Raw genomic sequence first — 14,545 nt, forward strand, 5'->3', positions numbered from 1 at the left:
TCAAGGCACTAAGGTCTGCAAAGACACTACCCTCTTCAGATCCCACTTCTGAGATTACATTGGATTTGTTGTTGGAACAAGTGCAAGTTTCAATTTTTTCTAAAGGTTAAGTCTTCCAAAACATAACCTTGAACTTAGCCATGTCCGTGAACTGTAATGAACACCAATTGAACTGTAAGCAACAAGATATGACGCAATGGCAAGAGTCGCTGCGGAGGAGACAAATTCTATAGGTATTATAGAGCCACAGCAAAATTAGCAAGTACGTTGCACGGCAGCAAATTATGCAGCAAAACTGATACATAACATATTGAATTAAGCTGTGAAACGTAATTCGCATCATTCCACACTTAAAAGTAGCCATACAAAGAGACATTGCTGTCAAGCAAAATTCAAATGTGTTTCCATTATCTGATTTATAATTGGAGGAAATGCTCACTTGCATATTGATGTGTACTGTCACCATGACGACTGCCAATATTCATACAGCAATCTTTCAAAATTTAACAACAAAGAAAATCATATCTGGATCTCAAAAACTACCACAAAAAAACGCCAAAATAACAAAGCAAAACCAGTAAACAAAGGTCTTCTAGCATAACTGAATCACAATATCTGGAGAAACGACTCTGTGAACCTAAGGGGTGCCACCTATTCGTGTCTATAGGAGCTTTTTGTCTTTCAGTGGACCTCTTGGAATTTTGCTTAGAACCTTGACGTTAAAAACAGCATACTGCTTTTTGATCTCTGCCTCAGCCTTCTCAGCAAAAGCATCAACCTGGTCCTCATACTTCTCATAAAGTACAGGGACGGTATGGAGCAATACAAAGCCTGTTTGCAAAGAGAAGGGAAAAGGCGCACTATCAGAACTAAACTAAATCATACGCATTAGATCTATGCATTCCAGTAAAGAACAGGATAAAATCGCTTACATATGTAGAACAAGGTGAGGAAGTTCCAGCAATTCCCCAATATTGAAAGTACCCATAAGCCAGCAATAACCTGCATGTAATTTTTGTATCAAAACTTGGAGAAGATGAAATTTAAATAACGAAGAACCAACAAGAAGTTATGCTCAAGCTTATTCTATCAAAATAATGGACTCAAATTACACAACTAATGGACACAAAAACATACAGCAAGGAATTTCTTCAATTCCTTTCCAGAGGCAATATCCCGAAGGATTTCAAGAGCTCTGTTGATTTCAATCCTGAGGGCAGAAGCAACACCCAGGACAATATCCTCGGGCAAAATGACTTCCGGAATTTGGGGTGGAGACCTGGTGCATGATATTTCAAGGTCAATTCTCAGGTAAATCTGGATAGAAAATTACTAAAGAAGGTAAGAATATACTTACTTGTTGATGAAGGTGGATGCATTGGACCAGAGGAAAAGGACAGCTAAGGCAAGGATCAGAATATGGCACACAAGTGTGAGCAAGTGGTACTCGAGCAACTCAAAAAGCACCCAAATTGCAGTGGCAAACCCAAGCACGCCGGCAGTAATTTTTTTGTCCCTCCACAGGAAAATGTCAGCAGCTGCCCAATCGAATTGAATAATTAGATACATAAAATCATGCAGCTATAAAAGAAAACCGTGTAACTGCACATCAGACACACATCATGGATGTAATTCTACATCTCACGTAAACCATGCTGCTAAAGTAGATTGTATATCAAATATACATGTTACATTAAAAAAGTCAAAATTGCCCAATAAACCTTCAGATAAAAAATAATTCTTCAGTTAATGGATATGAGTAACAACGAAGCATGCGAGCTTCTAGTTTATTTACAGGCAGTATATTCACAATGCAACCTTCTCAAGAATTTGATCTCGCTATGAACCAATTTCGAAAATATTATACACTGCATGAATCGGAAAGATAACAACACAACCAGCCAACCACAGATACATGCGAAGCCAATGAACAATATTGTATCAGAAAAGGAAAACAACAGAGACACTAGCGTGGATCCAAATGTATGTAGCTACATATAAACGAATGAAATGCGGCTCCAACTGTTGCAATAGATCTCCAATTTCAGAATTTTGAAAAGGAAAAAAAGAATTAAAGCGCATCTCAACACCAATGCCAAATAAATCTAAAGTAATTCAAACTCCGAAAATCTTAAACAAATTTTAAAGTATAATGAAAATGCATTCTGAATCAAGGACAAACTGTATCACATATATCTTTATACACAAATCTATATTGAAAAAAGAAAAAAGTAGATATTTAGAGAGAGAAAGAGATTTGAGAGATGTACGTTTTCCACCGCCGAGAACCTTATGGACGGGTCTTTCCCTACCAAAGAGACGATAGATCTTAGCCTTGACAGCCTCGACCGGCGATATTTTCTCCTTCTCATCTTCGGAATCCGATGAGGATGAATCGTGGTGCAACTTATCGTTGATCTTATCCATCACCGATTCAACGACTGATTCGTGCTCGCCGGCGTGATCGGCCATCCTGTACTCCGATCTAACAGTCGTTTGCCGCCGGCAATTGGGGATTTTTTTTTTGCTTTTTGAGTGACTGCTTTCCTTACGCTCGCAAGTGTGCGGAAAGAGGGAAAATATCGAAAGGCTTAAAGAGCGTGATTTCGAACCTGAGGCTCGGTTTCCGAACCAAGTGGTTCGGCAAAATAACGGAAATCGATAAAGAGCTGGTGTCCGCTAAAAAAAAAAATTCTATCTCAGTTGATGTATTCGAGGATAAACGGAAGACGTCGGATTTAACGGCTTGAGAATCTTCCGGACAGCCCCTCCCTTGACGGCGTCAAGTTGTCGTCTATTCTACGTGACTGCACAACGCGGAATGGGCGCTGCTCCCGGCCCTTTTCCGGTAAATTTGGAATATGTCGACACGTGGGTGCGCATAAATGGAGCATTACGAAAGATTGGTGGGCCAGGAATAATGGCTGGGCTTCAAGCAATAGTGGCATCCAAATTAGTTGGGCCGACTAAACCGACGACTTTGGTATATATATATATATATTTGTGTATATGTGTATCGTATATAAAAAAATATACATATTTTATAACCTTTTAGTTAGAGAATGTATTAGTTTCCGTAGCGAAAAATTTTATTCTTTACCTCTTTTTTTCTCCAGAAAAGGTCGAACATGTTACCCTTTCTATTAATTATTTTTTAAGTAGGTTCATACATCAGTGTGTACCTAGAGTCATCTTAACTGTAGAAACTCCTTGGTCCTTGAGTTTTAGTCGAGAAATTTATTTACATATGTTAAATTTTTTAATTTTCAATAAACTTATTTTAAGGTAATTAAAAGTTTATACCTATTGCAACTTTTGCTTCATAATTTACTCTCTCCGTCTACTTTTACATGGTACTATTTGAAGGAACATTGAGTTTAGAATTTTTTATTTTGACTTAAATATTACGTATTGTAATGTAAAAGGATACTGAAATTTGGTTGCAATGTTAATTTGATGAGACGACTAAGTATGACTATTTGAATAAATTTGATTGTATTAAATAACATTATTAATGGGAGTATGTCTAAACCTCCAAGTCTCCAACACGTCTCAAATTAAGAAATGCGTCATATAATTTAAAAATTATAATTGATAAAGTAATACTCTATGTTATATTTTGAAATAAACGTCCCTTACTATATTATTAAATAAGTCATAGTATTTATTTTGCCCATGGGAATAGGAATTTTAAAAGAAAAGAAATGTGCAACTGCGAATCCACGTTCAAAGAACACGACTGATCATCATAATTAGTATGTATTGGGGTCAAACATAAGATAAACAATCCATTGGGCAAAAGAATAACATAAATATTTTTTGTCCTAATTCCTATATACATGTTTGTTCCGTTCACATGAAAGAAAGCAATTCTTGAATTTTGCATTATTGTAGTCCTACAGATTTTCTTCATTCACATGGTAGCAATTTTTTCAACTCTCCAATCTTGTGTGCTATGCTATGCAACTAGAAGGAGGACCAGAACAAGTTTTAAATAGCGAAAAATGATCAATTACATTTTTAATCTTAGTTCTAAAAGCTCATGCCATTTAAGGTGAGCAAAGTAGTAAAATAGGCCGATTTTCTAAAAGGAAAATTGCGATGCCGTCTTGCACTCTTAACTTGAATTTTGTCATTTTTTTTTATGTCTAATGTACCTTGGATAATCCTACACCACAATGTCTCGAGCTAATGACCTAACTAATTCAAATTCGTTAGGGGAAAGTGCTCATATCAAAAAGTTTTTCATTCTCAAGGTTCAAACTCAAGATCTCTAGTTAAAGACGGGAAATTTATCCATCATACACATCCCTTGTTGGAACCACCTAGCTAGAGGTTAAAAAAACATGCCTCCATAGAGTTTAAAGTGAACTCTTGACAATTGTTAATTGTTAACCAGTCAATTGAGGTGAACAAAGTAGTAAAATAGGACGAAATTCTAAAAGGGAAATTGCGATGCCGTCTTGGCCTTGCACTCTTAACTTGAATTTTGCCATTTTTATGTCTAAAGTACCTTGGATGATCCTACACCATAATGTCTCAGAGGGATGACATAAGAGTTTTTTTTTTTAAAACCATCGGCTATATTGAAAACCAACTGCCTAAACAAATATATATTTGCACCAAGTATGATCCATTTAAGAGGGAAACATTCTTATTAGAAAGGTCTCGAGAATCAAGACCTCTAATTAAAGATAGAGAGATTCATCCGTTTCACACATCCCTTACTGAAACCACCTAGCGGTTAAAAAAATATGTCTCCATAGAATTTGAAGTGAACTCTTAACAATTATTAACTGTCAACCAGTCAACGAGTTAATTATACTTCAACTCTTCAATCCTATATTAGCTAGAGCAGTTACATAAATACTTCTTATTCATTCCGCTCTTTTATGGTCCATTCCATTCCCCTGCCATCAATTCCCCCCCCCCCCCCCCACAACCCCTCCCTCCCAAATTCCCCTACCCTCTATTAACAATGTTTAAAAAGTAAACAAATGCTAAGTCCCTAAAGCCATTTGATTTGTGGCTTACTATTTTTCTTTAAGTTGATACCCCACTCGACATCCCTCAATGGGCAGGTCGATTACAACTCTGATCGGGCAGTTTCAGGAATGTACTCTTTGTTTTGTATTGTAGCGCAACTTATCCCAAATAAATTGGACCAAACAACTCTTTTTGGTAGGTAGAATTGTTTTGTTTTGAATGAGACGAAAGGGGGAAGAATGAAAATAGGCTTTTGAGGTCTGACAAGATTTCTTGGTCTCTGGTCTGACTTACTAAAGCTATCGCCTCAGTATGAACCTTAGAATTGTAAAAGACTTGCCTTTTCTAGATCATGGGTTGTTAATTTGTAATGACAAAACAAAACAGCAGTAGGAATTAGGAAAGCAGGAGACCTAACAATTGATTTTGGTGTCTTGATAATCCCAACGTGGCTTCCCACTTTATCCAATTTTAGAGCATGTGGGTTTAGCTTTTATATTTTATTAAAAAAAATATTTGTACTGTTATGTCACTTATTAGGTAATTACACGTAGCATATATGATAAGCATTAATTCATAAACAATTAAAAATACTAAGCAACGTAATATGACAAATTAAACTATAATTAAAATGAAAAAATATGTATCTACTTCAAAATGACCAGCTAGCGATTGTCACGAATATTGGAAAAAAAAAGGAGATTACAGCTTTACCTGTTGAAACATGGAGTAGACCTTCTTCTGAAACAGCTCAAGAGATGAAGCAATTGTTTACCTCAGGAAGAAGATAGGCATTTCTGCATTCCATTTTTTAGGCATTTCTGTATTCCATTTGAATAGTTTATTCGGGTATATGCATTTATTCTGGAACATTTCAAGAATATGCTCACAGGAGCGTCCAAAAGAGTCCACGTTCAGTCAAATTTTACATAAATGTACTTCACCTAATAAGCCTTGTCTTCCTTCTTTTTTTTTCTTTTTTTTTTTCTTTTGGGTGTCGGACGTAGAATTCACATTGGTCCCGACTAAATTTATTTTTGCGCAGAAAAATCTCATATTGATGATGGAATACTCTCTAATAAAGAAGACTTCATATCCATGACTCAAACCCGAAACATATAATTAAAAATGAATGAATAATTATCGCTCCACCACAAGTCCCCTAACTCTTGTGGCTACCAAATAAGCCTTGTACTAGTATGGAAGGAAAAACAACTTTCTTTAATGATTTAGGTTAGACATCAGATCAAGATTATTTTTACCCTTCGTTTTATAGTTAACTTTACTAATTGTGATGCCAACACAAATTGGTTCTATTTTTTTATTTTTACAACAAAAAGAGCAATAAATTAGATCGTCTCTTTTAATTAAGTTATTGTGTATGGTCAAAACCGATTGAGTCAGTTGTACGGATTGGTCAAGACGATAATGCTTCGATCAAAGGGTATTTGCATGACAAGCTCGGTCGAGGTCCGAAGTAAGGGCGTCGAGTTTCCGAGCTCTAAGACCGATTAATGACAAGCTCGGTATCATTATCGAGCTCATATCCAAATCGAACTACGAGGCAAAGCGGAGATTATCGAAGATGCATAGACCGACCAACACTCACCCCGAATATCGAGACCCCAAGTCAGAATCGAGCTCGAACCAAGGCCGAAGGCTCGATCCAATACCGAGCTCGGGCCAGTATCGAGCTCGCAGACAAGAGCCGTTGCAACCGCATTATGGGAGAGAATCTTGGCGGAAATCGAGAAAAAGACAATTCATCGTGGGTCCTCCACTATATATTATTATTATAGATAAAGTAGGATCCCCCAATATAAGAGGGGGAGGTTGGCACATTGAAGGCGGACCTGGTTCTTGAACATTTTCCTTTCTCTGTCTTATATTTTATTCCATTTGCCAAGAATAGAGATTTTTGCATTTCACTCTACAATTTGTATCAAGATATATCACGTGTCCTTAGAACCATGTACAAATTTAACTCTATCTATTTTTTCGGGTAAACAGTTTGGAGTCCACCGTGGGGCTAAGGATAACAGTGGTTGTTTGATACAAATCCGCAATACGCACCAGTTTACAACTCCGAATTAGCAATGGCAAACCCTAGATTCATGGCTTTACCTATCAACCATGAAGCCGACCTTCAGGATGAAACCAACAACTTGATACACAGGGCAGGAAGGCCACTTAACGATGTCACTGAAGCTCGAGTCGAAGTACCGCTAGATGTCAATTCACAAGTGGCTCCTGAGACGAACCAACATTCCGAACCGGAAAAAAGCATTCAGGGCGGTACTCGATCCATAGCTCGAGTCGCCCATAACGTGGAGGAGATCGGAGCCAGCTTACGGATGATCTTCGAGATGTTACAAACCCAGCAAATAACAATAGCCCAGTTGCAGAGCCAAACTCAAGTACAAAGCAGGACGGAGCCCGATCCGCTTCGAGAAATCACCCACAGAACGGAGCTAGCCATAGTGAAGTCAAACGAGCAAGAATCGGGGACTACTCCCGAAATTACTAAATTGCTCGAGGAACTCACAAAACGAGTCGAAGTCAACGATAAAAAAGTAGAAACATATAATTTCAGGGTCGATCAGATCCCGGGAGCTCCACCAATGATAAAAAGGCTGGATTCGAAAAAATTCATTTAAAAGCCTTTTCCTTCGAGTGCAGCCCCAAAACCAATCCCCAAAAAATTCCGTATGCCCGAAATACCCAAATATAACGGAACGACCGACCCCAACGAGCACGTCACTTCTTACACGTGTGCCATCAAGGGCAATGATTTGGAAGATGATGAGATCAAATCTGTATTATTGAAAATATTCGGTGAAACCATGTCAAATGGGGCAATGGTATGGTATCATTATTTACCATCTAACTCTATTGATTCTTTTGCTATGCTTGTAGATTTCTTCGTAAAGGCACATGCCGGAGCCATAAAGGTCGAAACCAGAAAGTCGGACTTGTTCAAGGTAATACAAAAGGATAACGAGATGCTACGGGAGTTCGTATCTCGTTTTCAAATGGAACGAATGGACCTGGCACCAGTCACAGACGATTGGGCTGTTCAAGATTTCACTCAAGGTCTAAACGAGTGGAGCTCGATGGTTTCACGGCGGCTGAAGCAAAATCTGATCGAGTACCCAGCTATTACATGGACCGATGTGCACAATCGATATCAATCCAAAATAAGAGTCGAAGATGACCAGTCGATTTCTAGGTCCGTTATCAAAAGAACTACCAAGCAAAGGTTGACCAGAGATCGATACCGGCCATATAGCAGAAATCCTCCAAATACGGTTTGATAAAATGGCAGTCAACTACCAAGCAATTGGAACGTGTAACGCCTAAAACGATACTACTGCTGAGTATCCGAGGCCTCTTTAAAATCAACCTCGTATACTGGGGGGGTGGGCTTTATCATTGAACGTATCTGTGATGATTATCAAGTTTGGTGCAAAGGAAGTTACTTCGTTATTTTATGACAAACAGTGTCTCGATAGGAAATGTTGTAAGAGCCAAATGGTCAAAACGAACCATGCTTATGTAGTTGGCCCGAGCCCTGACGCAAAACATGAACACATGTATAATGACTTGCAAAGAAATCCCTCTTCTTTAACGATATTCTATGTTCGAGATTTATTATGAAAATAGGATCGAGTTCGAGCAAGCACTCACTCGATCACTAAGCCTACAAGCTACTTTAATTTCGACTTCGAGCAACCACTTACTCGACCATTATGCCTACGGGCTACATTACATCGAGTTCGAATCATTCACTCGACTACTAAGCCTACAGGCTACTTTTATTTCGAGTTCGAGCAACCACTCACTCGACCATTACGCCTACGGGCTACATTATATCGAGTTCGAATCATTCACTCGACTACTAATCCTACGGGCTAATTTTATTTCGAGTTCGAGCAAGCACTCACTCGACCATTACACCTACGGGCTATATTATATCGAGTTCGAATAATTCACTCGACTACTAAGCCTACGGGCTACTTTTATTTTAAGTTCGAGCAAGCACTCACTCGACCATTATGCCTACGGGCTATATTACATCGAGTTCGAATCATTCACTCGACTACTAAGCCTACGTGCTACTTTTATTTCGAGTTTGAGCAACCACTCACTCGACCATTATGCCTATGGGCTACATTACATCGAGTTCGAATCATTCACTCGACTCGAATCATTCACTCGACTACTAAGCCTACGTGCTACTTTTATTTCGAGTTCGAGCAAGCACTCACTCGACCATTATGCCTACGGGCTACATTGCATCGAGTTCGAATCATTCACTCGACTACTAAGCCTACATGCTACTTTTATTTTGAGTTCGAGCAAGCACTCATTCGACCATAACGCCTACGGGCTACATTACATCGAGTTCGAATCATTCACTCGACTACTAAGCCTACGAGCTACTTTTATTTCGAGTTCGAGCAAGCACTCACTCGACCATTACGCCTACGGGCTACATTACTTCGAGTAAAATTACCCATTTCTTCGAATTCAAACGAACGCTTGACTATTTAAGGCTGAAGGATGTTCGAGCCCGATAAAGCAAAGGGGACTACCCACAAGGCCTGAAGGCAACAAAGATTAAAATTCAAACTATCTATTTTGCTTAAAAGGCTATTTTGCTTCAAAAGGAAGAAAGATTTATATTTACAATTTTTTTGTACAGAGACGGCTACTCTGCCGAAAGGAAGTTCTCTATACAAAAACCGAAAGCGGTATCAAAAGAACACAGCAAACGACCTAAGGCCCTAAATGACTCAATCTTCATCAGAGGCCGTATTCTCGGCATCGTCCTCATCTTCAGACTCCCCCGAGTCATCGGAGTCCTTCTCAGGAAAGGCCAACCTTCGAGCTTTGTTCTCATCCGACCTGGCAACTTCAATCTCGGCCCCAATATTGAATCCCTGAGCTCTGACCTCCTCGAGAGCTGCTCTCCGAGCTTTCCATTTTGCATGTTCAACTATGCTCTCAGCTTTGGCTTGGTTAACCTCGACATCGATCCTGAATTGAGCCACTTTGGCATCAGCTCTCTTATTGGCCTCGATCACCTCAAATCTGGCCACTTCAAGTTCTTTAGCCAAATCTGCTTTATCTGAAGTGGCCAAATCCAACCAATGCTGAAGCTCTTTCATCTTTTCGATCAGCCCCGAAGTATTTTCTTTCGCAGATCGAAGCTGGGCATAAGACAACTTCAACTGAGCTTGAATGACTTCCTTTTTCGAGGCAAGGATATCCATATACTTTTTAAATTCTTCTGCCTCAGCCAGTAGCGCATCTACCTGTGAGTTAAGCATTCCAATCTGCTTGATCCTCTGCCGAACCTGCAGAATCGGATCGTTAGTGGTTATCTCTTTTTCATCTTCACTATCATGGAACATTCGGAATACCTGCTCAGCCATCTCCTCATGCTCTTCCCGAGCCGCTGTCAAATCTGCGCGAAGTTTTCCATTAAGGAGCTTGTACGAGTCACTCTTCTTAGTGAGGCTCCGAACCTCGGCATCATGCTCCTCCCGGATTCGAAGAAAGGCCTCGTGATGCAACACCGAAGCCTGCAAACAAAAGGAGAAACATTAGAATTACCTACAATTCTATGTGTAAAAGAAATGGCAAAAACGCCATCAGAGTTACCCGATTCAAAGCATGTTGGGCCTCGTTGAAGAGACAGGCGGGCCCCACCGCATTCATCACTGATTGATCTTCTTCGGTCACCAAGGACCAATAGTAACTAGCAATCCCTACAGGGGAAGAAAAAATTCGGGTATCCGCAGGTACAGAGAGCACTATCTTCCGCCTTCGGTCGGGATCGATACTCGGGGCCGAAAATCGGTCCACCAATTTATGAATCGATGAAGGCTCGGTAGAACCTGACCACGACATTTTTTTGGGTACCGGCATTCCACCAAAACCGGTAACCTCCTCCGAGGCACCTGACTCAAGCCCCTCCAGAAAACCATGGATATCAGCTGACTCCTGAATACCATCATAGGACCGATCCTCCAACATGACGGCCTCTCGAATCATGGCATCCGAAATCTAAGGGGATCCGCCAATATCAACTATCCCGAGCTCATCCTTTGAAATATCTTCTATTGTCCGAGAAGATCCACCCTTGGTATCCCTTTCAATCATCTTAGCTCGAGAAGGGATAATCTCGGCTTCTTCTTGTTCTGGGATTATGGCCAAGGTTCCCTGATTTGCTTCCACCAAATTGGAAGACTATTGAATCACAACATTAGCCCGTACGCAGGCTAAATTTTCACCTCCTTCTTCGGGCTCGTCCCTTAAATGGCGGGCCACTTCCGAAGACATAACACCAGAGCCCTCCTTCGGCTTTCGAGGTCTCTTAGCCGGTTTCTTCTTTTCCAAGCTCGGGGAGCCCTTTTTTCTTCCTTTCTTTTACCTGCTTCAGGGCAGGAACTTCTTTGCCACTAGATGGGGGCCTCATGACTACATCTTTCCTGAGTCCTACAAAAGGGAAGAGGGAGATTTACCATACAAACCGATGAAGAGACAAATCGACAAAAGGATTTACCATGACTGCGGGCCTCCCATCGACCCTTTGATAATTTGACCCAAGCACACTCGGAGTACGGTCTCTGCAACACCAGATTTTTGACCCATTATCTAAGATCCGGGATCGGTTCCGGCATTCGAGCTACAGTTGTGATAAGGAAAGAAAAATGGATCAACAAAATAAAAGGCAATCACAAAATTAAAACGGGCAAAGAGAAACGTTTACTCACGGCTCATATTCCATCTCTCGGGAAATGGCAAGTCATCGGCAGGGATCAAGTCCGAGGTTTTGATTCGAACAAAACGGCCCATCCAACCCCGATCCCGGGTCTCGTCTATGCTCGAGAATGGCGCTTTGGTTGCTCGGCGAGCAAGCTTGATCAACCCTCCTCGATAAAGTCGGTGATTGTAAAGGCGCATAAGATGATCGAGGGTGAAGATACGCCCCTCGACCTTGCTCGAGAAAAATCGAAGAAGAATCACTATTATCCAAAAGGAAGGGTGGATTTGGCCGAGGTCATATCGTACCTCTTACAAAAGGCAACAATGATAGGTCTAGAGGTCCCAACGTGAAAGGATAAGTGTAAATACTTAAGAATCCTTCGACGTGGGTAGTAATCGATTCATCAGGCGATGGGATTACTACGAGTTTATTATCCCAGTTGCATTCTTGTATGACTTTATCGAGAACTTTTTCGGTAATTGAACATTGGTACCTCGACATCGGCTCACACCGACCCGGTATCAGAGAAGGCCTTTCAATTTTAAAATCGCCTATAGTCGAACACCCTACCGGAATGAATTCCTCAGGGCGGGGCTCTTCTACATCCTCGCCACCAGCAGATCGAGATGAAGAAGCTGTCTATTTTTGCGGAACAGTTTTAGACGTTTTTTCCATTTAAAATTCCGTGAACAAAGAACGAAGGTATTTGGTGTTTTAAGAAAGAGTTTGCAGTAAAATTTGCAGATTTACAGGTAGAAAACTCAGAAAAGACGAGAAAGAACTCAGAAAATTGGAAGATTGAAGATGTAAAAGTGATGAATGGTGGAAGGAAAGGCTATTTATAGATTGAAGCAATAACGGTTCAATATCAGAGGTGGCCGACCACCGTCTGACACACATTAAATGCCTTGGTAAAATCGAACCGATGGGACAGCTATCACATACGTCATAGTTGGGATCGATGTAAACGTCAGTATATATGTGATCGAGCTATTGGGAAATCATATCGTTTCTCGCCACATCCTTTTCCGAGAAACGAGGGGATTATTTGTATATGGTTAAAACCGATTGAGTCAGTCGTATGGACTGGTCGAGACGATAATGCTTCGATCAAAGGGTATTTGCATGACAAGCTCGGTCGAGGTCCGAAGTAAGGGCGTCGAGCTTCGAGCTCTAAGACCGATCAATGAAAAGCTCGGTATCATTATCGAGCTCATATCCAAATCGAACTACGAGGCAAAGCGGAGATTATCGAAGATGCATAGACCGACCAACACTCACCCCGAACATCGAGACCCCAAGTCAGAATCGAGCTCAAACCAAGGCCGAAGGCTCGATCCAATATCGAGCTCGGGCCAGTATCGAGCTCGCAGACAAGAGCCGTTACAACCGCATTATGGGAGAGAATCTTGGCGAAAATCGAGAAAAAGACAATTCATCGTGGGTCCTCCACTATATATTATTATTATAGATAAAGTAGGATCCCCCAATATAAGAGGAGGAGGTTGGCACATTGAAGGCGGACCTGGTTCTTGAACATTTTCCTTTTCTCTGTCTTATATTTTATTCCATTTGCCAAGAATAGAGATTTTTGCATTTCACTCTACAATTTATATCAAGATATATCACGTGTCCTTAGAACCATGTACAAATTTAACTCTATCCGATTTTTCGGGTAAACAATTATTATTGCAACTACATCGTTTAAAATTATATTACTTAAGAATAGATACTGAGGTGCCATCAAACTAGAATTTCAAACAATTTCATTAATTCAGTAAACAATTCTCCTTGAGTTATAAAATTGGTCACTATAGAATTACTTTGTTATTATAGTAGTACAATATATTGTCATGTGATATTCCTGTGTTTTTTTGCTTTTAATACTCGTGTATACTTTTTTCAGGTATACTTGCAATGACAACTAAAACAAAGCAGGCAAACTAATATATAAACTGTGAATTAAAAATTTAAGAAGATTTGATTCTCAATGGGTAATAAGAGTCTTAGGCCTCATTTGTTTGCACTTAATGATGTCTGAATCTTAATCATTCAGATCTCAAATATTAAGTGCATTTGATTTTAAAATCTGAATCTTAATCATTCAGATTTTAATCATTAAGTATTTTTTTTTTTTACCTCACAACCACTTAATGAGTCTGAATAAGTCTGTATGACTAAGATCTATAACAAAGACTTAATTTCATTAAGGTGTTATCACCCACATTCATTATCAAATGCCGCCATCGCCGACCATTATCAACTACCACCATCGCTACCACCACCATCCTCAATCATAACCGCCACCACTTCCACCATTACCACCACACACCATCACCCACCACCATCATCCTCAACCATAACCACACACTCACCCACCTCAATTACCACCCCATCACCATCAATAAGCATAGCCGGCACCGCCCACCATTATAAACGACCACGTATCATCACCTTCCTCAATCACAACCACCACCACCACCACCACCCACCATTATTAATTATCATCACCCACTACCACATCCTCAACCATAATCTCTAATGCTACCAATCACCACTAGCTACTGCCCATAACCATCACCATAAACCAAAATCACCACCGCCTCTAGTCGGCACTCACAAGCACCTTCGTTAGCTATCACCATCACCAACTATATATATATTTTATTTGAATTTATGTTTATTAATTTTTAAATAAAGATAAATTTTATATATTCAGATGTTTAAAAAACAAACAGTCTTAATCATTTATCATTCAGATCTTAAAACACATCTTAATATTCA

At 39.9% G+C, this 14,545-nt stretch overlaps 1 protein-coding gene across 1 annotated transcript; it reads right to left on the bottom strand.

The window, feature by feature from the left end:
- Positions 1-381: 381 nt before the first annotated feature.
- Positions 382-2,673, bottom strand: LOC104117174 (reticulon-like protein B2). Its single transcript, XM_009628185.4, has 5 exons — positions 2,271-2,673; positions 1,358-1,538; positions 1,138-1,279; positions 933-1,002; positions 382-831 (listed from the first exon to the last, which is right to left on the bottom strand). The coding sequence occupies exons 1-5, from the start codon at positions 2,470-2,472 to the stop codon at positions 662-664; spliced, it is 765 nt and encodes a 254-aa protein (XP_009626480.1). The 5' UTR covers positions 2,473-2,673; the 3' UTR covers positions 382-661.
- Positions 2,674-14,545: the final 11,872 nt, after the last annotated feature.

Source organism: Nicotiana tomentosiformis, chromosome 3 (assembly GCF_000390325.3).
Source record: "Nicotiana tomentosiformis chromosome 3, ASM39032v3, whole genome shotgun sequence".
Classification (NCBI taxonomy): domain Eukaryota; kingdom Viridiplantae; phylum Streptophyta; class Magnoliopsida; order Solanales; family Solanaceae; genus Nicotiana; species Nicotiana tomentosiformis.

Excerpts from the sequence above, each read along its gene's own strand:
- LOC104117174 (XM_009628185.4), bottom strand. The coding sequence starts at position 2,472 with ATGGCCGATCACGCCGGCGAGCACGAATCAGTCGTTGAATCGGTGATG. Across the intron at positions 1,003-1,137 it reads AATTGAAGAAATTCCTTGCT|GTTATTGCTGGCTTATGGGT; the intron begins GTATGTTTTTGT and ends AATTACATGCAG. Across the intron at positions 832-932 it reads CCTCACCTTGTTCTACATAT|GCTTTGTATTGCTCCATACC; the intron begins GTAAGCGATTTT and ends CTTTGCAAACAG.